We start from the raw sequence: 25,798 nt of genomic DNA, 5'->3' as shown, positions 1-25,798 counted from the left end.
ACAGGAAGTCGAGCGGAAGACGCAGCTAGCGAGAAGGACGGCACGGGAAGGGAGCCGACGGGCTCGGTGCGTCCGAAGGACGAGAGAGCGGCGGAAGAGTACTCCGGTGGGCGTGAAGAGCGTGCGCGGCGTTCGAGGGACGTGAAGCCGGGACGGAAGGCTGCTCGAGGAGAAGGCCGGGAATTGGGTTCGGGTGAGCCCTATTCCGGTTGGCCGCAATCACCCAAAAGAACGGAGCTTCGGAAGCCAAAGCGAAGAAGAAAAGGAGTCAAAAGAGGCTGGAAATTACTGTAGCAGGAAGTTACTGTAGCTTGAAGGCGCCTTAAACAAGCTTGAAGGCGCCCTTGAAGGCACCTTCAAGCCTATTGAAGGCGCCTTCAACAGGTCAGTTTTGACCGTTTGCGTGCGGATAAAGTTTTATCCGCTGACCGAGCTGGAGGCGCCTTGAACCTTGTTGGAGGCGCCTTGGACCCTCGGGATAAACTTTCCAGGAGCTATAAAAAGGCCCCTGGAGCTAGGAATTCAACAACAACTCAAGCAATCAATCTGTACTCAATTCCTAGCAACTAAGTGAGCGTTCTAAGTGTAAAAAGGCTTCTCTGCCTACAGTAAAGGAGATTCTGATAGTAGAGCTTTTCATCGCCCTGGATTAACAAACTCCTTGGTTGTAACCAGGTAAAATTCTGTTTCTGTTTCTTTTTCTGTCTCCTTAATTTAGTTGTTATTTTATTGCTGATTTAAATTCTGAGTTGAAATCCGAGAAGGGTATAGTTTGTTTTTATTTTCAGTAATTCACCCCCCTCTTGCCGGTCTCCGCTGCACCAACAAGTGGTATCAGAGCCTGATCGCCTCAGAAGGACTAACCGCCAACTGAAGCACTACGATCAAGACGATGGCCGGAGCGAACATCCATCCCCCGAAGTTTGACGGAGACTTCGCCACTTGGAAGCACAAAATGGAGGTATTTTTTAAAACGGATTTTGATATTCTTATTACAATGAAATATGGTTTTGCAGCGCCGAAAGACAAAGAAGAAAATACATTGAGCAAGAAGGAGCAAGCCGATTTCGTCGCCAACGGAAAGGCAGAGTTCCACCTGCTCAGTGTGCTGCTGCCGCAGGAGGTAAATCGGATCGAAAGCTACGACTCAGCGAAAGATCTCTGGGAGAAATTCCTGGAGCTTCACGAAGGTACTTCCGAAGCGAAGCTAGCGAAGCGCGACATCCTCCGGAACCAGTTAACGAACCTCCGAATGAACACCGGCGAGAAGGTAGCGCAACTCCAAGCACGGATCAAGGAGCTGATAACGCAACTGACGAATCTCGGTGAAACGGTAGCGAACCGAGACTCCATCCGATACGCGCTCAACGCCTTCCCGAGGACTCCGGAATGGGCGTCCTTAGTAGATGCTTACTACATATCTAAGGACCTTGAGGTAAGTACCTTAGAAAGTTTGTTTTCTACCTTTGAACTTCACGAGTCTCAGATTGCAGAGCCTAAAGAAGTAGTGAAGTCAAACCTCGATGTCGCCCTACAAGCAAGGAGGGACGATCCCGATTCCGAAGCTTCGATCGACGAATCCGAAGCGACATTACTGGTAAGACGGTTTAATAGATTTGTAAATTCTAACAAATTTAGATTGCAGTCGAAAAAGCTCCAGCGAAAGAAAAGGGTGGTTCGTTGCTACAATTGTAACGAAGAAGGACATATCAAAGATGACTATCCAAAATTGAAGAGCAAAAGTAAGGAAAGGAGCAAGAAGCCCACTCGACCCAAACACAATCTAAAGGCCACGTGGGATGATTCGTCGTCCTCCGACTCCGAAGTCGAAGAATTCTCGGGACTAGCACTGATGGCCAACCATCAGCTAGAAGAAATGTCCAGCTCAGAAATGAGCATAGATGAAGGGGGAGGAACATCAGAAGGAGAAAGCAATGATGAAGGGGGAGCATCGCAAGATGAGGTAAGGTACGTTCCCTAAACTCTAAACAGTCTTTTGAGTTTATTAAAGCTGATCCGGCGGTTAGAATAGGGGACCCCCATTCTGAGGGGTCAATGTCACGCAGGAGTCAAAAGGCCAGGTGGCCGACCGGAGAAGGATGAGTCGACCTCCCGACCGGCCGACCGATGAACATCCGATAATAAAAAGGCGCCCTGACAAGGATCGGGGTTCCGACGCTCGATTGAACAGTAACGAAGGGCCGAGCGGACGTCATGATCGTTCGAAGGCAATGTAACATACTGCTAGTAGTCCCTATATAACATCTTACCGAAGATCTCCCCAGCAGGCCGATGAAGAGGAATGCTGACCGGATGGACGCCTCGTCCCGTCGGCCAGACGGACGCCCCGGCCTGTGGTCGGTAAAGAAGGACAAGAACATCTTATGACAGCTGTCAAGTCCTATGGCTAGGTCATACTCCAAGTCTGACAACGAGGTGTTCTGTTGTCCCATCGAAGACGTGCTTGGACTGTAGCATTCTGACAGACACATACCGAGGTATGGGCTACGGACACGTATGCGCCTCGGTGGACGTGTAGGAGCTCTTTCACCGCTCTATATAAAGAGCCTTATACTTCGCCGGAGGTACGCGTGGGATACCTTTGGAGCCACTTTTTTCATTACTTGCTTGCCTGACTTGAGCGTCGGAGGGTCGCCGCCGGGAACCCCTTCCCGGCCCGACTTCTGTGCAGGTTCGCCGGAAGTTCGTGCGACCCGTCGGAGATCTACGTCAGCGACTCGGAGAGTGCCACGTGCCCAGCGTCCGTTGATTCAGCTTTCGGACAGGATCAAATTGGCGCTGTCTGTGGGAACGCTCCTGCATCCGATCGGAAGAGACGGATGAAGCTGGACGACCACACATGGTGATGCTCTCCATGGAGAAACTCGACGCTCTGATAGAGGCAAGAGTAGCTAGGCTCGTGGAGCAACAGGAGCAAAAGGCTCAAGTAAAAGGATAATGCAGCAGGCCGCCTCCACCTCTGGGGGGGCCGAGCGGCCATGGAGGACCGACCGGGAAGTTTTGCCATCCTCCTGGCCTTGATAAAATTCGACGAGTACATTGTATCCACCTCACCCCACGGGTATTCGGGAGTTGAGAAATTGAGTCAGATCTTATGCTGATCGGCAGGTTAGTCTTTCAGATATAGTTTCTTTCGGGCATAGAATTCATCGTAATTTTCCGAAAGAAGGCCCGTGCCGTTAGGCCGGGCGTATATCATCGGAGCCAAAGGCTCTACAATGAAGGCCCCGAGCCGTTCGGCCGGAGGTATAGTATCCGAGCAAAAGCTCTCGACGAAGAAGGGTCCGAGCCGTTCGGCCGGAGGTATAATATCCGAGCCAAGCGCTCGACGAATGAAGGCCCCGAGCCGTTCGGCCGGAGGTATAATATCCGAGCCAAGCGCTCGATGCCGAAGGCCCCGAGCCGTTCGGCCGGAGGTATAATATTCGATCCAAGCGCTCGACAAAGAAGACCCCGAGCCGTTCGGCCGGAGGTATAATAACCGAGCCAAGCGCTCGATGACGAAGGCCCCGAGCCGTTCCGGCCGGAGGTATAATAACTGAGCCAAGCTCTCGACAAAGAAGGCCCCGAGCCGTTCGGCCGGAGGTATAATAACTGAGCCAAGCTCTCGACTATGAAGGCCCCGAGCCGTTCGGCCGGAGGTATAGTATCCGAGCCAAAGGCTCGACAATGAAGGCCCCGAGCCGTTCGGCCGGATGTATAGTATTCGAGCCAAGCGCTCGATGCCGAAGGCCAGGAGTACAGTATCTGAGCCCAGCGCTCGACAAAGAAGACCCCGAGCCGTTCGGCCGAGAGTATGTTATCCGAGCCAAGCGCTCGACGAAGAAGACCCCGAGCCGTTCGGCCTGGAGTGCGTTATCCGAGCTGGGTGAAAGGTGCGCTAAATGTAAATTTATATACATTTCAGTCGCCTATGTCCTTGTAATGCAGGAAGCAAATTTATAAAGATGGCAAATATCTTCGCCGACCGGCTGTGTTAAAAGTAGCCTTAAAGGCCGTCGAGCTCCGACGTTAAATATCGAGAGACGAGCCGGCGTCTATAAACGTCCAAGCGGAAGACCGTCGAGCTCCGACGTTAAATATTGAGAGACGAGTCGGCGTCTATAAACGTCCGAGCGGAAGATCGTCGAGCTCCGACGTTAAATATCGAGAGACGAGCCAGCGTCTATAAATCATCCGAGCGGAAGACCGTCGAGCTCCGACGTTAAATATCGAGAGACGTTCCGCTCGGCTTAGTACCCAAAGGTACATCAACATCAAGCAAACAACTTCTTTTGTCAAAGTAGGACATATTCGGCCAAGCGGAAAAGTCACGCAAAAATACTTCGTAAAAAATCCCTTGCAAAACGCAAGAGAGGTGGGATGAGAGGCGATTAACAAGAAGAAGGCGGCGGAGAGAGGGGGCCGCGAGATTTATAACGTTTGCCCCGTACGGCCTTAGCCGTCTGATTCAGGTCGTGAAGAACGAGGTCATCATCCAGCCGTTCATTTCAAACGGCGGCTGTCCCATCGGAGGTGACGCCACCGCCATACCCTGACAAAAGTAAGATTGCCACGTGTCAGCAAGATACAGGTTACATTTAATGAGCGCCCTGTATCGTACGCAACGCACGTGGTTGGCAGTAGAGAAGAGGATTCGGCATGAATTCAAAGGCAATACAAGGCACGAGCAAGATACCGCCGAACGGATGAGCATCCCTGATCCTGGCCGAGCAGACTAGTGTATCAGTTGTTACTCGGTCAGATCGGCAGTCCAGTCAGTCGGACTTCGCCTCCTTCGACTAGACTTGAGGGGGGAGGCAAGTGATCCGGCGGTTAGAACAGGGGACCCCCATTCTGAGGGGTCAATGCCACGCGGGAGTCAAAAGGCCAGGTGGCCGACCGGAGAAGGATGAGTCGGCCTCCCGACCGGCCGACCGATGAACATCCGATAATAAAAAGGCGCCCTGACAGGGATCGGGGTTCCTGCGCTCGATTGAACAATAACGAAGGGCCGAGCGGACGTCATGATCGTCCGAAGGCAATGTAACATACTGCTAGTAGTCCCTATATAACATCTTACCGAAGATCTCTCCAGCAGGCCGATGAAGAGGAATGCTGACCGGATGGACGCCTCGTCCCGCCGGCCAGACGGACGCCCCGGCCTGTGGTCGGTAAAGAAGGACAAGAACATCTTATGACAGCTGTCAAGTCCTATGGCTAGGTCATACTCCAAGTCTGACAACGAGGTGTTCTGTTGTCTCATCGAAGACGTGCTTGGACTGTAGCAGTATGACGTCAGGTAAGCTTTCTGACAGACACATACCGAGGTATGGGCTACGGACACGTATGCGCCTCGGTGGACGTGTAGGAGCTCTTTCACCGCTCTATATAAAGAGCCTTATACTTCGCCGGAGGTACGCGTGGGATACCTTTGGAGCCACTTTTTTCATTACTTGCTTGCCTGACTTGAGCGTCGGAGGGTCGCCGCCGGGAACCCCTTCCCGACCCGACTTCTGTGCAGGTTCGCCGGAAGTTCGTGCGACCCGTCGGAGATCTACGTCAGCGACTCGGAGAGCGCCACGTGCCCAGCGTCCGTTGATTCAGCTTTCGGACAGGATCAAAAGCTTTGTCTAAAGAATTAGATCAATTAGAAAAAGAAAATGAAAATTTAAAATCTGAAAATAAAAATCTAAAATTAGAAATTGAGAAGTTAAGAAATAATACATGTTTAAATAGATTTCCAAATTCAAAAATTAAAGTTTATGGAAAATTGAACTGGTACATTAGAAACCATCATGGTCAACTTAGAAAAATACCCAAAAATTATGTACCCCCTAAGTATCTGAATAACCCTGTAGGTAGGAACCTCTATTGGGTTCCTAAATCTGTGCTTAATTAATTTTTCAAAAATTAAAAGCTTACAGTGAGAAAATTAAACATTGAAATTCTTTATGGAAGCTTTGTCTAAGGAAGTGGTTGTTGCTCCAATAACCAAGAAGGCCTAGTGCCTCGCCACGACCTGGAAGCTAAAATATTGAAAGAAAATGTTTAATTAACTTTTTGAAAAAGCATTAAACAAGAATTAAATAATGTTTTGAAAGTTTATCAAATATTTGTTAAAATAAACAAAAATTCCTTAGAATTTTTTTAAAAAAATTCTAAATTTTTTTTGGTTAGAAATTTTCTTCTGGAAAATTCTAAAAATTCATTCACTTGACTTAGAAATTTGTTTTGGGAACATTTGAACATTGACTTAGGATTTTTTTACTTAGAATTTTTTTTAAAAAAATTCATTTTTAACTTAGCAATTTTTTCAAAAATTTATTTTTAAACTTAGAAAATTTTCAAAAACTTCAATCTTACTTGAAAATTCTTAAGACCCCATTTTTGCTGTGATCAAAGGGGGAGAAAGAAGTACAAGTTTAGGGGGAGTTAGAGAAAACTTAATTAAAAAAAAAAGTGTTGCAATTTTACTAATTGCAAAAATTATACTTAACTTGTTAGTTTAGTAATTTTTTCTTTAAAATTACTGTTTATGTCTATTTTTAACCCTAACTTGAACTTGGGTTGATGCACATCAAAAAGGGGGAGATTGTTGGACCTCGTGGTAGTTTTGATGTGATCAACCAAGTTGGTTAGGTCCTGCTGTGTTTGATCCCTGTGTCTGAGTGTGCAGGAGCTTAGGAGTACAGGAAGTCGAGCGGAAGACGCAGCTAGCGAGAAGGACGGCACGGGAAGGGAGCCGACGGGCTCGGTGCGTCCGAAGGACGAGAGAGCTGTGGAAGAGTACTCCGGTGGGCATGAAGAGCGTGCGCGGCGTTCGAGGGACGTGAAGCCGGGACGGAAGGCTGCTCGAGGAGAAGGCCGGGAATTGGGTTCGGGTGAGCCCTATTCCGGTTGGCCGCAATCACCCAAAAGAATGGAGCTTCGGAAGCTAAAGCGAAGAAGAAAAGGAGTCAAAAGAGGCTGGAAATTACTGTAGCAGGAAGTTACTATAGCAGAAGTTACTGTAGCTTGAAGGCGCCTTAAACAAGCTTGAAGGCGCCTTCAAGCCTGTTGAAGGCACCTTCAACTGGTCAGTTTTGACCATTTGCGTGCGGAGGCGCCTTGAACCTTGTTGGAGGCGCCTTGGACCCTCGGGATAGACTTTCCAGGAGCTATAAAAAGGCCCCTGGAGCTAGGAATTCAACAACAACTCAAGCAATCAATCTGTACTCAATTCCTAGCAACTAAGTGAGCGTTCTAAGTGTAAAAAGGCTTCTCTGCCTACAGTAAAGGAGATTATGATAGTAGAGCTTTTCATCGTCCTGGATTAACAACCTCCTTGGTTGTAACCAGGTTAAATTCTGTTTCTGTTTCTTTTTCTGTCTCCTTAATTTAGTTGTTATTTTATTGCTGATTTAAATTCTGAGTTGAAATCCGAGGTGGGTATAGTTTGTTTTTGTTTTCAGCAATTCACCCCCCTCTTGCCGGTCTTCGCTGCACCAACACTAGAGATCAATTTTAATCCTCGGGACCTAGAGGGAGTAGAGATCCCTCACGACGACACCTTAATCATCCGAGCGATAATGGCTAATTATACTATTCACTGAACTTTCGTGGATACATATAGTTCAGTGAATATCATTTTCAAAAAGGAGTTCGACTAGCTACAAATCGACCGAAGCGACTTACAGCCTATGACGACCCCGTTGTTGGTTGCTACTCGGAAAACCTAGAGGTTTCACTGTACAAAAATTTTGTACAAAAGGTCTGAACCTTTTCCTAGCTACCATGTGTTCTTTTAAATTATTTTTTGGATCGCCTGCGGAACTTAACACGTTTGATCCAAAATTTAATCTATTCGTTCTTTTAGGTTTTAACTCGGGTCTCCTGCGGAACTTAACACGTTAAACCCAAATCACCTTAAGTTATTAATTCCATTAAATTTTAATTTCCATAATTGGTTCCCAGTACTGACGTGTCGAGGCACATGACCTTCTTGGATATGGGAGCAACCACCACCGACTAGACAAAACCTTTTATAGAAAGCTAATATTTAATTTCCTAAAATAACTTTAGGTTAACCGAAAAGAACAATCAAATCACAAGAAAAAAAAAACAAACAAAAGAACACAACTTCGAAAAACATATTCGAAATACTAGAACGTAAGCCTCTTGTATTTGGTATTATTTCCATAAATAACTAGCATGATGCGGAAAGGGAAAATTACTAGTTATACATTCTAGAAAGACCTCTTGATCTTCTACCGTATTCCTCTTCTAACATCGGACGTTGTGTGGGCAACGATCTTCCGAGATGAGAAACCACCAACCACCTTCTTCTCCTCCTAGCTAGGTTCGGCCAACAATAAGGAAGCTTCACCAAGGAAGAAGATCAAAACATCAACCAAGCTCCAAGAGATGCTAGCTTTCTCTCCTTCTTCTTCTTCTTCTCCAAGTAGTATCCGGCCACCACAAGAGCTCCAAGGGGAGAGAGAGGTTCGGCCACCACAAGAGGAAGAGAGGGAGAGGATGATGGCCGGCCACACCAAGGAACAAAAGAGGGAGAGAAATAATAGAGGTTGTATCTCATGAAGGCACCCTCACCCCTTCTTTTATATTCCTTGGCCTAAGCAAATTAGGAAATTTAATTACAATAAAATTTCCTTAATTTCCTTGACATGATTTAATTAAGAAAAATAAAATAAAATTTTCCCAATTAAATTCTAATGGCCGGCCACATCATGAAATCAAATTAGACAAGTTTCAATCAACAATTAAAACTTCCTAATTTGTTTCCGGAAATTTTAAAATTAAAATTTCTCTTCAAAATCTCTTCATGGTTGATAAAAAGAAATTTCCATAATTTTAATTTTACAACATGTGAATAATTTTTAAAGAGAAAATAAAATATCTCACCAATCTACAAATAAGGAAAGAGTTCTAATCTCTTTCTTTAATCTTTTGTAGATCTTTTACAAGAGAGATAATTTAATTTTAATTCTCTTTAATAAATTATATCTTCCACATAATAAAAATTAAAATTAAAATTCTTTTTAATTTAATTTGGGCCGCCGTTCTAGCTAGGGCCGGCCACCCCAATTTATACCTAGGCCGGCCCTAGCTTGGTTCCCAAGCTAGCTTGGCCGACCCCCTTTAGGTGGGTATAGAAGGTGGGTATAGTACTCTATAAATAAGAGGCTACGATAGGGACCGAGAGGAGGAATTAGTTTTGGTCTCCCGATAAAATTAAGCATCCCGCGTTCGCCCTGAACACATGACTTAATTTTATCAATAATAATTCATTCTACTAGAGAACTATTATTGAACTACCGCAGCAATCCCAAATTATATTTTTGGGCTCCTTCTTATTATGAGTGTGTTATTCTCCCTGTGTTTAAGATATCGAATGTCCACTAATCAAGTGAGTTACTGACAACTCATTTAATTAATATCTTAGTCCAAGAGTAGTACCACTCAACCTTATCATCATGTTGGACTAAGTCCACCTGCAGGGTTTAACATGATAATCTTTATGAGCTCCTCTTGAGGACATTATCAACATAGTATCTCTAGGACACAGTTTCCTTCTATAATCAACAACACACACTATAAGTGATACCATTTCCCAACTTATCGGGCTTATTGATTTATCGAACTAAATCTCACCCATTGATAAATTAAAGAAATAAATATCAAATATATATGCTTGTTATTATATTAGGATTAAGAGCACACACTTCCATAATAACCGAGGTCTTTGTTTCTTTATAAAGCCAGTATAAAAGAAACGACCTCAAATGGTCCTACTCAATACACTCTAAGTGTACTAGTGTAATTATATAGTTAAGATAAACTAATTCCTAATTACACTACGACCTTCCAATGGTTTGTTCCTTTCCATTTTGGTCGTGAGCTACTGTTTATAATTTATAAGGTACTGATAACATCATCTTCTATATGTGACACCACATACTATGTTATCTACAATATAAATTAATTGAACAACTACAAACAAATGTAGATAAATTGACCAAATGTGATTCTTTATTTAACATAAATGTTTACAAAAGCTTAGGCTTTCAGTATACACTCCAACACCCGTTGTACGAATTCACAGACAATAAAGTATTGTTGATCGACCAGGCTCGGCTGACCATATCGCTTAGAGAGGAGCCTCTCAGGAGGACAATGACTACAAACTTCATCGTGGTGGATGTGTTGTCCGCCTACAATGTAATATTGGGCCAACCGACCCTAAACAAGTTCCGAGCTGTAGTGTCCACTTTCTGCCAGAAGATCAAGTTTTCGGTGGACAACTTGGTGGGCGAGGTCAAAGGTGACCAATTAGCCACTCGGTGATGCTATGTCGAGATGGTTAAATCCGAAGTGAAGGCTGCTCAAAAGACTCAGTGTTTGGAGGTAAATGCAATCATAAAGGAACCTCCTGCGTTGGTCTATGATGAAAAAGAGGAGGTTCAGATCCATCACAGCCGATCGAAAGCCATCACCTTTGTTGTCGCTGATCTGACAGATGATAGGAAGACAGAGCTGGTCGGCTGCCTTAGGTGAAACCACGATGTGTTCACCTGGTCAACTCACGAGCTCCCGGACATCTCACCGAGTGTGACTCAGCATGAGCTTCACATTCGACCGGATGTTGGGCCGGTGAAATAAAGGAAGAGGGATTTTAGCTCGAAGCATAATCAGATCATCCGAGAGGAGATAGGAAAATTGTTGGAAGTCGGTCACATCCACGAGATTCAATTTCTCAGCTAGCTAGCCAACGTCGTTCTGGTCTCCAAGTCGAGCAACAAGTGGCGAGTCTGTATCGACTTTTGTGATTTAAACAAAGCTTGCCTGAAGGACTTCTATCCTCTGCCTCGAATAGATCAAATGGTGGACTCCACTGTGGGTTGCGAGCTGATATGCATGCTTGATGCTTACCAAGACTACCATCAAATGCCGCTCGCCAAGGAAGATCAAGAGAAAGTCAGCTTCCTTATGGCTGATGGGACCTACTGTTACAACATTATGTCGTTCAGACTGAAGAATGTCGATGCCACTTATCAAAGACTGATAAACAAGATGTTCCAACGGCAGATCAACCAAAATATGGAGGTATATGTCAATGACATATTAATAAATCACTATGAGTCGTTGGCCTTTATGCAGATATTAAGAAACCTACCGAACTCTAAGGGCATACGGAATCAAGTTGAACCCAAGCAAGTGTCTGTTCGGGATAAAGAGTGGTCGCTTCATCAGATACATCATGACCGAGCGAGGAATAGAGACAAATCCGAGCAAGGCGATGGCGCTGCAGGACATGCCCCCACCCCAAAGCTTAAAGGAGACCCGACAGCTGATCGGACGGATCACTGTGTTATCAAGATTCATCTCCAAATCGTCCGACCGGAGTCATCCAATTTTCAAGATCCTATGGCGCGGGACAAAAATCAAGTGGGACGCGGAATGTAACAAGGCATTGGAGGAGCTTAAGAAATACCTTACCTCCCTACCTGAATTGACAAAGCCCAATGCCAGGGAGCTGTTCTGGATTTATTGGTCATTCACAGAGTATGTGGTTGGCTCAGCATTGGTGCAGCAGAACAACTCTAAACAACAACCGATGAATTTTCTAAGCCATATATTGAATGATGCATAATCCTGCTACACCAGTCTCGAAAAGTTTGCATACGTGCTAGTACTCGCTACTCGAAGGCTTCACCCATATTTTCTCTCACATCCCATCATGGTGATGACTAACAACATGCTAAGAAGAGTCCTCCTTAACCCAAAAGTATCTGAATGGCTGATCAAATGGACCACCGAGTTAAGTGACTTTGATATACAGTGTCAACCTCGAACGACAATCAAGGTCCAAGCCTTAGCTAATTTCATCAATGAGGTCTAGAACGTTGAGCCGGATGCGACCTGGAAGATATATATGGATGGTTCATCCACCCGGCAAGGAGTGGAATCAGCATCCTCTTAATATTGTCACGTGAGGATAGGATGCAGTTGTTTGTACGGTTGGATTATCAAGCTACGAATAACGAGGTAGAATATGAGGCCATAATAGCTGGCCTACAGACAGCTCTACATGTGGGAGCCACAAGAGTCCTCATTCATTCGGATTCTCAGCTGGTCACTTAGCAGCTATCAGCAGCTATCGGGACGTTCGAGATAAATAGCGTCTGGCTTAAGCTGTATGACGAAGCTTTCAAGAAATTGAAGATAAGTTTCCAAGAAGTGATTATGTAGAAGATCCTTTGGTTGGACAACCAGTATGCTGACGAGCTGGCTAAGGTAGAAAGCTCTTTATCGAACAGGTTTTATTGGTGACACACATTAACAGGGCAGCTGGAATGGCCTTCCTGAGTGTCTAGAGGACACCACTGATAGAGTTCCTCTGATCGAACTTCACACCGCCCGACACAGAGGAAGCCAGGTTGCTAAAAAGGAGGACCTCCCGATTCACATTGATTGGAGATCATTTATATAAGAGAGCTTTCTCGAGGCCACTGCTTATGTGCATCGGATCGAAGGGCTCCGGGCTTAGGGCTTATCCGCAGAGCAACGGCCAGGCGGAAGTCACTAATAGGGAAATCCTTAAAGGGCTTTGGGCTCAGTTCGACCATGTCGGGGGCAGCTAGGTCGATGAACTTCCAAGTATATTGTGGGCTTATCGCACCACACCTAGAGAGGCGACCAACATAATCCAGTTCCATCTAGTGTACGGGGGTAAGGTTGCAGTGCCGGTTGAAGTAGGAGTAGAATCTGACCGGGTACAGTTCTATGATGAAGGAAACGTCGATCGAAGGCTCATGGAGCTCGACTTAGTGGATGAAGTGCGAGATAAGGTTGTCGTTCGGCTTATGGCATAGCGATAGTTCATGAAGCAAAGTTATAATCGGAGGGTGATCCCAAGGCCATTCCAATTTGGCGACGTATATGGAAAAGAGTGAAGTCGATTGGTGACATCACTAATCTAGAAGCACCATGGGGAGGACCATATAAAGTTATTCAGTAGCTCTGTTTGGAAGTTTACTATTTACAAGATAAAGATGAGAGAAAGCTCGAGCGACTCTGAAGTGCAAGCCATCTTTAACCCTATAATGTCGGGTGAGAGGTGCGTGATTAAATTCAGATACACTTGTAAAGGCATATATTCTGTAAGTGCAAGGAAATAATGAATGAAAAACTCAAGTGTCCTAGTCTCTTGTGCCGATTGGCCAAGATAAAAGTCGAGCAGCGACTATAAACCTCGGTGCATCATTGTCAAAAAGTCGAATGACGACTATAAACCCCAATTCATTATTGTTAAAATGTCAAGTGGCGACTATAAACTCTTGTACTCCATCACCAAAAAGTAGAGTGGCGACTATAAACCCGGGAGTCGACAACAAACCCGAGAGTATCTACGCCAATTAAAGCCAAGCAGCGATTATAAACCCAAGAATCATAGAAAACAACAGCCAAGCGGTGGCTATAGATTCTATGTTAGTAAATAAACAACAGTCGAGCAGCGACTATAAACTTGGGAGTCGACGACAAAAAGCCGAGCAACAGCTATAAAATCGAGAGTGTATGCCAAATAAAATCGAGTGGCGACTATAAACGCTTGCACGTCATTATCAAAAGGTCGAGCAGTGACTATAAACCCGGAAGTTGACGACAACAAAGTCGAGCAACCACTATAAATCTGGGAGTCTAAGACAACAAAGCCGAGCGGTGGTTATAAACCCGAGTGTCTACACTAACTAAAGTCGAGCAACGACTATAAATCCTAGAGTTGATGATAACAAAGTCGAGCGGTGACTATAAACTCCGGAGTCGACGACAACCATGTCAAGCGGTGGCTATAAACTCGAGAGTCTAAGTTAACTAAAGCCGAGCAGCGGCTATAAATCCAAGAGCCAACGATAACAACAACCAAGCGATGACTATAAAACAAGCAAAATGTTATTAGAAAGTCGAGCTGCGACTATAAAACCTCGAACCTCGATACTACACGAGTTAAGTGGCGACTATAAATCCTAGTTCAACGGTCGAATGATAGATATAAAACTTAGAAGGTGTTATTGAGATTTTCAATTAAAAAGGCAAACAGGCTGTCGAGCTATGCTGAAATGATCAGTCAGATGTCTTAGCAAATAATTACTTAGAAGAACGGAAGCGCAATGATTCACAATTGGAAGATTTTCATAAGTATTACAAGATTGTAAGAGGGGAATCGAACAACCTTATGGAGTCGAGCAGGGATGCATGGAAGGATACTTGGAATATTTAACAATACCCTACAACAAAAGCTGGAAATCGTCGAACAGACGCACTTTCATTGATACTTAGAAATTTTTATAAAATATCAGGGGGGAGTACAAGAGGCAACCTAAAAATTTAAAGAGAAGACTACTTGAGGTCGTAGAGCACATCATCTAGTAGCGACTTAGTGAACTTCTCCCTGTTTATAATCTTGTTGGTCAACACTGAAGAGAGATAACTGTCATCCTTCAACTATTGGATGGTCCCATCAATGTCGTAGTTAAAGAGGTGAAGAGCTCAATCTGTGAGCTTGTCGTTGAAGGGGTTAGAACAGAGATAGTTACGCTTGAAGACTTCTATCTGGGCTCTTCCGCTTGGTACATCTTGAAGGTTGCTCGAGGCGACTCTAATGCAGCTTTCGGTGAAGCCAGCTTGGTGTCTTTGGCGTAGAGTTGGAGTTTCATAGTTGTTTGCTCTGCAGATCAGCAATCCCATTCGAACGCTAAAGCAACCTCTGCCTCCTTGAGGTTTTGGGCCAAAATCCGAGCCTCTTTGTTTTTTATGTCTAAGTCTTCGATGGCTCAGAGCTTTCTAGCGTTGACGGAGTTAATCTGACTCAAAGTATGAGCCTGCTTGGTGAGCCGGTCGAGTTGGAGGGTCTGCTCATCATTCTTGCCCCTCTCGGCATTGAGCGCCCGCTTTGAGTCTATTAGCTCCTCAGAGCTCGTTTGCAGGTCGACCTTCAATTGTGTCACCTCCGCGGTCAGCTGCTCAAGGTGCGCGTGGGAGGTTTTTGATTGTCTGCTTGAAGCATGCGACTACTACAATTCGTGCTCCAAGAATGCCAACGTCTAGCACATGGCTAGGCTTTTGACCCAGAACTGTAGTGAAAATAGGTTAATGAGTGTCGGTCCGGAAATACAAAAGTAAATAAGGATAATATATATATACCCCGATGGACTTCTAAGTATGTTCGCCCGTGAGCTCTCCACGTGAAATGGTCACCGCCCGGGCTCGGGCATCAGCCCAGACTTGTGCCAATGGTCCTTGAATCTTGATTTGGTGTTCGGGGGAGCGTGACTCGGCGTCGTTAGGATGTCACCACTCATTCGTTAGTAGGTGAATGATGGCCATTATGTACCTACGACCGCTCAGACCTGATGGCTCGGAAGTGGCCTGTCCTTTGGATTTGGTCGTAGGGGAGGAGCGGATAGTAGATACTTGGGTGGCTGGCAGGGATGACTAGGGTAGCATGTACATGATTGGCTGCGCGCATATGGTCCCCTAAGGTGGCGTAGACAGTGAGGGTATTTGGTCATATGACATAAGAGTGGAAACCGCAGTTGTCCCTCGCTCAGGAATGATGGGATATGAGGTCTCCCTCGCTCGGATGGCGGACTCGGCAGTAGGTGCAAAAATTTTGGGTAGAGGAATGACGGGATATGAGGTAGCCGAGCGAGGCGAAGCTTCCCCTCGATGTCTCTTGCATCAAATTAATAGCTCACCTAAGGTGGCTGACTTCGAGGGCACCGCGATTAGCGCCATTAATGGTCGCTCGGGATGGAGTTCTGCTATGGTAGCCGCGACATCGCTAATCACCGTCTAGCTTCCTCCTGCTTCGCTAGCTGCCATGTGGCTTCCTCATGCTTCATTTGTCGGATCGTCAAATTAGTTGGCCGGTAGTAGGCCACGGCTTTCCAGCTCGGCAACTCTCTTGGCGTTAATTTCAACGTCAATGAGCTTGTATTTGCCGCTCAGTCGTGCCCTCAACATGATTTGAGCTGCAAGAAAGGAAAATAAATTAGTAAGATTCAAAGATGGGGAGAAGAAAGGGCATACCTAGGGTAACGGGCAACCGCGTTCGAATCGGGCTCAATCCAAACACATATAAGACACTCTCCAATAACAGCTGGTGTATGTGATATATTTCTGACCGACTAGACTAGAGGTTGCTTGGAGGTAGTTCGATCGACTTCGATATCTTCTGAGCGATGGAGCCTTCATCACTTCCATCTGCCAGTCGATCAGAAAGTTGGGCCGAATGGGAAAATGAACAAAAAAATAATGCTCCTTCCAGTGCTTATTAGAAGATGACATTTTATCAAAAAAGACAGCACCTACTTGGGCTTGGAATAGAAAGGTTCTCGGCTCAGACAATTTGGGATAATAAAATTAATGAAACACCCGAGGTACTAAAGGGATGTCATATAGATGGAATAGCATGACCACTTCGCACAGCAGCTTAAAGGAGTGGGGCACTAGTTAGTGCAGAGAAATGTGGAAATATCTACACACTTCTAAGTGTTGGTACTCCAAGGTTATTTTTGGTGTGATCAACCAAGTTATGTTAGGTCCTGTTATGTTTGATCCCTGTGTCTAAGTGTGCAGGAGCTTAAGAGCACAGGAAGTCGAGTGGAAGACGCGGCTAGCGAGAAGGATGACACGGGAGAGAGCCGACGGGCTCGGTGCGTTCAAGGGACGAGATGCTGCGGAAGAGTACATCGATGGACGAGAAGGACGTGTGTGACATTCGATGGACGAGAAGCCGGAGCGAAAGCCTACTTGAGGAGAAGGTCGAAAATTGAATTTGGATGAGCCCTATTCTGATTGACCGAAATCACTAAGGCGATTGGAGCAGCGGAAGAGCTAATTGTAGGGTTGAAAAGAATTTAGATATCTCCACAATGGCATGATATTGTCCACTTTGGGCCTAAGCCCTTATGGTTTTGCTCTTGGGCTCTCCCCAAAAGGCCTCATTCCAATGGAGATATCTTTTTTCTTATAAACTCATGATCTTTTCCATGTGTTTCCAATATAGGACTATGTTTGCAACCTTGCAACCCCAATAATCCCCCCTCAAACAAAGGACCATAGGCTTCCCACATCCGATCTTCGACCCACCAGGTCTTCCTGCCCCTCGGTCCACCCGACCTACTAGGATTTCCTTGCCTAGTCGCAACTAGGACTTCCTGCCTGGTGTCTGGTCCTCTTGATCCAAACATAGGAGCCCCCACTTTCTTTGTTTGAGGTCAATATTGTACCCACATGGTTCAATCAGACCATAACTCTTGTGCACAGCCGGCGATTAAACCTTCTGGCAGTCCGGGCTCTGATACCAATTGTAGAATCGAAAAGAATTTAGATATCTCCACAATGGCATGATATTGTCCATTTTGGGACTAAGTCCTCATGGTTTTGCTCTTGGGATCTACCCAAAAGGTCTCATTCCAATGGAGATATCTTTTCTCTTATAAGCACATGATCTTTCTCATGTGTTTCCAATATGGGACTATGTTTGCAACCTTGCAACCCCAACACTAAAGTGGAGCTATGGAGCTGCTAGAGGCATCTTCAACAGGAGTTGAAGGGGCCTCCGTGACTTTCAGGCAGAAGACGCCTTCAATGGCTAAAGGCGCCTTCAATGGTTGAACGCGCTTTTAACCAGCCATGGAAGGCGTCTTCGACCAGGCAATTTTGGTCGTTGCGGAAAGGATAAAGTTTTATCCTTTGGCCTCACTGGAGGCACCTTCCAACCCTATGGAAGGCGCCTTTAGCCTTCGGATAAGTTTTTCCAGGATCTATAAAAAGACCCCTGGACCTAGGAAAGATGTAATAACTTCAGTATTCAGTTTTCTAGTCATTTCTGAGCTTTCACTGTGTGCAAAAGGCTTCTCCGCCTTCAGCGAAGGAGATTCTTATTGAGCTTTCATCCGCCTTGGATTAACAACTATCTAGGTTATAACCATGTAAATGGTGACCTTTTACTCATTTCTTTTAAGTTATTAATTTTATTTTAATTACTTTATTAATCTGAGTTGAAAGTCGAAAAAGGTATTTTATTTTAGTGTTTCAGGCAATTCAACCCTCTCCAGCTGGCCTACCCAGACCAACACTAAGAAGAAATGGTGAATGGGAAAACGAAGGTCGGCACAGAACTGGCCCTTAAAAAAGGGCAAAAAATCATCGGTAAGCAAATGGGGTCGGTCATAAGCAGAGGTGATGGTGATTTGATAATCAGTGGGAAAACGATAGGTAAGTCTCATCTGATCAATTTTGTTGCCGTTAAACTCAAATCGAGTAGAAGTATACCACAGCTCGGGGATGGACTCAGAGGCTGAGGAGACGCGACCATAGAAAACAAAGAGGGAAGAAGATCAAGGACTCGAGGAGAGAAAGAAAGAAAAAGCTTACTGAGAAATGTCGTCGACGATGACGAGGAAGGAGAGAATCAGCAGGGAGGATGTGCAAGAGAGAAAGGGCGATGAAGTAGGAGAATGACAATGTGTAAGGGCTTATAAACCCTGGGGGCGATCGCTCTGAGCCATTCAATTGAGGGTTACAGAAAACGAAGCCAAGATCTGGTCGTAAAATTCAAAATGGCGCTTGTCATATCAACCACGAATATCTGCCTGTCACATCGAGCGTGCGGCGATAAAGAGTGGGACATGTGGCGGCTGACAACAGGGAAGCATTAATGAGGCTTAATTAAAAGGCATGGGTGGCATGCTCGACAATAATGACCTGGTATTAGCACAGTCTTCTAGAAATTGGAAGGACATCAGCGACCATTAAAAGGCACACATCCGAGGAAACAGTGAGAAGTGGAAAAATCGCTAAGTGTCGTTGCCAACCATCCCGACTAGCAAAAATCTCTAACTAAGAAGCGGTTGAGTGGTGACAATGTTAACATTCATCATAGCCGAGCGGCAGCTCTAAACCCAGGTCAGTAATTGATAGCCAATCGACGATTCTAAACCTAAGTCATTAATTGATAGCCGAGCGACGATTCTAAGTCCATGTCAACAAGATATAGCCGAGTGGCGACTCTAAACCCATGTTAGCAAGATATAACCAAGCGACAACTCTAAACCCAGGTCAACAAGATATAGCCGAGTGACAGCTCTAAACCCATGTCAACAAGGTATAGCTGAGTGGCGGCTCTAAACCTATGGGAGAAAACAACTTCAACGTCCTTTGTAGCCAAGCGGTGGCTCTAAACCCGAGTAACTGGAAAACAGTCAAGCGGTGGCTCTAAACTCAAGTCGGCAAGATAAAGTCGAGCAACGACTATAAAGACGATGTGAGTTGATCGGTAGCTCTAGAATAGAGAATGACCGATCAGGCAGAATAGTCACTGAAGATATTGCTCGTCCAGTTAGTCGGACTTATAGCCTCCTTCGACTAGACTTGAGTGGAAGACTTGTGATGCGATGGTAGGGCAAACCAAGGATGAGCTAGAGGCGAAAAAGGTGGTCGACGTGGAGGTCAAAGTCAAGGCAGTCAAAGTCAAGGTGGTCAATGCTAGGGAACCAACGAACTCACCAAAGTTGGTCGAGCGGAAGTCGACGCCAATTGTCGGTGAGGAGGCTCATCTGAGCAGATCACTTTTTTGGCCGGGATCACTACAGAAAGAACATCAGATGTTCACAACTGACCAGGTGAATGCTAGGTCGACCGGAGCGCCTGTCTGGTTGGGTAAGAAACAACCTACTGCATCGAGTGATTACGGAGAAGAGCCTTGAGTGACCGGGCGAGAAATCCTAGCCGAGAGGCTCACCCACTTGACCAAACAGCGGGACCCTCACATATTTCGTAATATCTTTCTGGGAGGTAGTGTCGCTAACAACAGGACATGATCAACAGACAAATCGTACGACAAAGGCTTTTACTGTCATATTAGCTAGGATTTGTATGCCCTGTTAAGATATGATATGGGAGATACTTTTCTGATATGTATTTTCATATGACAGTTGGGAAAGCGTGTCTATACCTTGGGAAACATGCACATTATCATAAGTATTTCATATATATATATATATATATATATAAAGGTTTATGTATCGATATGTGACATATGTTATCTATATTTGTGCTTTTATTGTTGTTATATTACTTTATTATTATATATATATATATATATATATATATATATATATATATATATATATATATATATATATATATATATATATATATATATAGGTATATATTATATATATATATATATATATATATATGGTTTATATAAATATGTGATATATGTTATCTATATTTGTACTTTTATTGTTGTTATATTACTTTATTATTATTTACTTAAATATGAGAGAATTATTATCAGGACCCTTTCCTGATTAATACTGGCGTCCTGTATATTATAAAATAAAATAAATTCTTCACAGGATCAATCGAGAAATTATATTTTCAGTCAACCGTTTTCATCATTTTCAGACAGCAGTGAAACACGAAGGCTGTTGGTAACTCCCCGTGCATTTACTGAACGCCCCCTCAGCGTTCTTCTTGCCCTCTCTCCCTAATTAGCATCGATCCAAATCAAATATAATGAACGTGTTGATGGGTGCACGTCGACCAAATCTTAGCGTGTTGGTGAATGCATGGACCTGTACGAAGCTGCCATCTGTCTTAGTGGTTGATATGTTGAACTTTGAATTGACTACCATTGTCATGGTAAGTTGGTCAAAGGGAGACAGATTCTTCCGATCGTGTCGGACGGATGGAACGTTAGGCGTTGATATCATGGCACGTATTACACGCTCAAAATTCTCGCAACTTGAATTCGTAATCAAGATCACAAGATAATAATATTACCATTACGTCAAGAGTCAGTGTGATCGACACGTATACTGAACAGATGATCTCACTCCATCTTAATTTATTTCCAAACGTAGATGATATAAAAAATACGGATAGACGAATTTTAAAATCATTACAGATCAAATTTAATTTATCATACTGTGTATAAAAATCGGATTCGATAAGATCGTATAATTAGAAGAAAAGGGGATATGATAGCTAAGAATAATCCAAAATTAAAGGGATATGATGATTAGAAGTTAAAAAGATGTGACAGACTAACAGTCAATAGGTAAGAGAAAGGAGTTAGATCGTCTCATATCATAAGTTACATAATTCTGACTGAGTACAGATAGAAAAGGGCCTCAGATCTAAGACATGAGACGTAATCTGGAGTAGTGTCTAACCTGTCCTGACTGGTCGGGTTTTCTAAGCTCGGGTCGCGTATCTCATATTGATTTATTTGAACATGATCATGTATTTTAGTAGTCCTACTTAATAAAAGGGTCCATAAATATCAATTCCGTCATATGAAAGGGATAGATCCTATCTACATCACTCATATCCCTCCGCATAACTTATTATATATCCAGTGATCGACTTTATAGGCCATCTTGTTATAGGTGACGTTTGTCGATACCAAAGTACACAACTCCTTATGTAGGGAAACGTAGTGACTTCAAGTCCAAGGACTATTCATACCAATAGTCACTATATGACTGTTTATGACACTCATATAACGATTCATGAAATATTCTGGCCAGTCAATTCAGTACATATTCTCTAATATATACTCATATGTCAACTTGATATCTTATATTCATGATATCATATATACATGACTTATGAGATTAAGTCATCAATTGACTTACATACTAGTCTCAATGCATTAATATAGTCTTTTTATATTAATGCTTGACTAAGAATAGTTAAGAGTAGTGTTCTATATATATCTACAACCTCCCACTATCAATTCAACCAATTGATATGTTGTAGACTAGAAAATACTATCCTAGGACATTATTATACTTATTCATTTGGCACAAATCTGAAGTAAATATAATAACCATAAACTTTGCCTTTATTAATTAAATATGATACAAAAGTTCCTTTGTCAATCATTTTATAATTGGCTCCAAGGGCTAATACTAACACTACCAAGTTGTTAAAGTCCTTGGAAGTTGTTGCCAAGGTATTGGGTAAGAAACCCACCTTCACCAAATGGGGGATTACCTCCACTAATATACAATATGCAGACAGGACATTGGCCTTACCTGTTCTCAAGAAACTAATGTAAATATTAGAAAGTGATCAACTGATTATTGACATAATGATTCATACAAGATATAACTATCTAAAATTTTCACATCATAAACAAAACATGCAATGTTAATACAATAAATAAATAAATGTACACACACACACCCTACACATCCTTTGTGGGCGACTCAGATAAGGCGAGGCTCCCGGAAGTGAGTTGGGGCACCCGAAAATGATCTGAGCGCCCGAAATTAGGACTGTAAATGAACCAAATGTTCATGAACAAGTTTGGTGTTCGGCTTGGTAAGAGCTTGTTTATGTTCATTCAATACACACAAAATCAATTAAATAAACAAGCTTAAACAACTAGTTAAACTAAATAAATAAGTTTGAACACATGTGTATTCGGCTCGTTAAGGTACGTAAATAACGTTCGTGAACAATGTTCGTGAGCCATGTTCATTAATAAAACTCTTATTAATATGCTAAATAACAAAAAAAACTTTTAAAATAAACAAACAAATTTGAATTATTAAACTCAATAACCAATCAAACAAGCAAAAATTTCAAATAGTCAAACAAGTTTGAATTGAGAGCTCGATAACATTTAAACGAACCAAACTCAAGCCAACCTTGAATTGAAAGCTCGATAACATCTAAACGAACCAAGCTCAAGTTCATCAAAAATAAACCAAGTCAAGCTTGAACAATCATTTTAAAAGCTTGGTTCATTTTAGGCTGGGCTTGACTCGGTTACCTTATCAAACAAGCTTGAACGCCCTAAAGCTTAGCTCAATTGGCTTGTTTACAACCCTATTGGAAATGATCCGGTCGCCCTACCTTATCTGAGTTGCCCATGGTGGGTGTGCAAGATATCAAACCTCTGTGTGTGTGTGTGTGTGTGTGTGTGTGTGTGTGTGTGTGTGTGTGTGCTATGGTAAAAAAAACAATGTGCAAATGTGATATTGTTCTTCAGGAAACATAATTAGTTCCTCATAATCATCATATCTTTCATTCTTTCCATCATACCAAATTTTAATCCATTAGTTTATATTAGGTAAAATATGGAGCTTATTTGAGATAGCGCATTAACTCTCAAAAGTTTTTAAAATTAAATCCCCCATCAAACCATATGTGATTAATTTGGTCTAATACACAATCAATTTCTTGACAATTATTCCATACTTTTCAGCAATTAAAACACTTCTATTCTCATTCTCTTACTTCTTTTTACTTGGATTTAATTAAAGCTACACCAAATGGATAATCTTGTAGTCTAGTCTAACCGTAAGGACATTAAATTAGGGATGGCAATTTCTTCCGAATCTGACAGAAGATCCAATATCCGACCTGAATGGAGGAGGGTATGAAGGGATTTTTAGACCCGATTAAATAATTGGATTATATATATATATAATTTTTGTAGGTATCAAAGAATTTTTTTTTCTCAAAACCCACTAACTATTTTTGTTGGTGTTTAATATGTAAAAGAATATGATTAAATTAGGAGAGGCTATAGATGTTTAATCTTATTTTTTTATTTTATTATTATTATTATTATTTTTGGATATGATGTTAATTCTAATATGATTTTGCTGAATAATGGTAGCTGGATGGAATGAAAAAAATTATTAGTATAGAGGATATTTGATCCTCTAATGGGTATAGGTATGAGGATGGATATCCAATCCTCACTAGGTATGGGGATGAAAATGAATGTTGAAATCCGATAGGGATGGGGATGAATATAATAAATAGGAATGGGGACAGAGGATATGGAATCCAACACAAACTCAATCCATTGTCATCCCTACATTAAATTGTACTGAACTATTAATTTAACAAAGGACCAAGATTAAATAAATAATATATGCATACACAACCATATCAGCATAAAAAATGTGGTGAGACAATGCATAATTCATATGCCGCTGCAAATGTTGCTGCATTGGTCACTTTTTTTACCAATGCTCACTAGTGGCATGCCAATAGTCAGCTTTCCCGACAATACACAATGCAGGGATGACCATTATATAATGAAGCACTCAATATATGCATCTATAAAAAAAATATTGTCGCTAAAAAAGTGGATTATCCTGCATATATGAAGTTACAAACATGAAGATAAAAAAATAGTGTTGATTAAATACACATATATTCATAAGATTCACCCATTCTTTTAAAGCCCAGTATTTACCAGGATTTTGTGATGGGATGCTACTCAGAATGCCAACAAAGGAAATCTGGCGTTCCATGTAGTTTGATGAACCTAATAGTGTAGATTTCCTATAAGAGCAAGAATCCAAAGATAGGCACCAACCTCCACCCTAGAGTTCAAGATTAATCTGAATAAGAAACCAAGTGAAAGACTAAACAAATAACTGAGGTTTAAATTTAAGAATATTTTGCAATTAAAACCATGATCATTGGCCCCTTTAACCAGCATTGAGAACGACTCTTACTCTATCTCATGTTAATGTTAAGTAGGGTAAAATATACACAATTTCAGACAGTTCAGTTTAAATAGAAAGATGGCCAAGATCATATTCACCAATTTTAGGATTGAAGGGCATGGATTCGTTTGGCAAGTTAATAATGCATGAGTTCATGTTAAATTAACTCAATGTTGAGTCAGAAATGCAGCATCCCTGATGGCAAATTAGCTGCTGCTACTTAGCATACCATGTAGCTCAAAACTGGTGTCTTATATTCGTATTGATTTCTCATGTCACACAGTTGGAATGCTTAAATTTGTACCAAACCAATCAGACGATTGCCTAAAGCAGTATCTGATGAAATCCAAATTACCAAAACCAAGAAGATTATATTTTGCCTAACTATATAGCACGTATTAAGAGTGAGAGAAATTATTGTTTTATTGATTGCATATATTAAAATATTTGCGAATGGTGACTGCATCTCTGTGACGAGGTTTAGACATTAAATCACAGTTGTGGCTATGTTCCTACATACGAATCCCACCTTCACGAAATGGTGCAGTTTATCCCATCTTTTCCCGTGAAAATAAATCACAACACATTTTTCATTCTTGGTTTAGAAGAACCACCGTGGGAAATTCGATATCAGAAATAGATTGATTACCTCCAAGTGCACGATCCATTTGTCTGACCCAGAGCCGAAACCTTTTGTGAGATGGTACGCGGCCGGGCTCCCATCCAAGCATACTGCAGAATCATCAGCAACCGCAGCTTGAGACGATAGACTTGAAAAAGGAACCATCAAGTTGGGATCGGAAAGTTTTAACATTACATGCACCCTTCGCCTCGGCGTCGTGAACTAGGGTGAGCTCGACGAGAGCTGGAGCCGAGGACGGATGCGCCGCCGGTTCGCTGAGAGCATTGTCGCCGACCCGGGAGCCAGCGGCGAGGAGGAGTACCACGAAGGCGGCGGCGAGGAGCCAGATGACGGTGGCGCGTCGTCTCTCCGCTCCCCACCGACGGCTCCACCAGAGCCAGAGCCGGTAGATCTCACCCCGGTGTATCTCACCTCCGGCCATGGAAGAGATATCCACCACCCAATCGAGTTCCAAGTACTGAACAATAACTAGCCAACGATACGGGTGGGATCCAATTTTGCGCTTTAGCCCTCAAGGACACGGTTAATTTTGTGAAAAGACCCATGTAATTATCCTAATTCATAAATGAGTGAAGTTTTCGTAAACTAATCAACGAAC

At 43.1% G+C, this 25,798-nt stretch overlaps 1 protein-coding gene across 1 annotated transcript; it reads right to left on the bottom strand.

Annotated features, from left to right (window-relative positions):
• Window positions 1-24,167: 24,167 nt before the first annotated feature.
• Window positions 24,168-25,657, bottom strand: LOC122011614 (pectin acetylesterase 5-like). The gene is made up of 3 exons (XM_042567993.1): window positions 25,375-25,657; window positions 25,207-25,289; window positions 24,168-24,431 (listed from the first exon to the last, which is right to left on the bottom strand). The coding sequence occupies exons 1-3, from the start codon at window positions 25,619-25,621 to the stop codon at window positions 24,183-24,185; spliced, it is 579 nt and encodes a 192-aa protein (XP_042423927.1). The 5' UTR covers window positions 25,622-25,657; the 3' UTR covers window positions 24,168-24,182.
• Window positions 25,658-25,798: the final 141 nt, after the last annotated feature.

Source organism: Zingiber officinale, chromosome 8A (assembly GCF_018446385.1).
Source record: "Zingiber officinale cultivar Zhangliang chromosome 8A, Zo_v1.1, whole genome shotgun sequence".
In the NCBI taxonomy this organism is placed as follows: domain Eukaryota; kingdom Viridiplantae; phylum Streptophyta; class Magnoliopsida; order Zingiberales; family Zingiberaceae; genus Zingiber; species Zingiber officinale.
The sequence above is the reverse complement of the archived record's forward strand: the minus strand, read 5'-3'. Positions and strand labels throughout refer to the sequence as shown.

Coding starts and splice junctions, on each gene's coding strand:
- LOC122011614 (XM_042567993.1), bottom strand. CDS start 25,621: ATGGCCGGAGGTGAGATACACCGGGGTGAGATCTACCGGCTCTGGCTC. Junction 25,290..25,374: donor CGCCGAGGCGAAGGGTGCAT/GTAATGTTAAAA, acceptor ATGATTCTGCAG/TATGCTTGGATGGGAGCCCG. Junction 24,432..25,206: donor AATGGATCGTGCACTTGGAG/GTAATCAATCTA, acceptor CTTGAACTCTAG/GGTGGAGGTTGGTGCCTATC.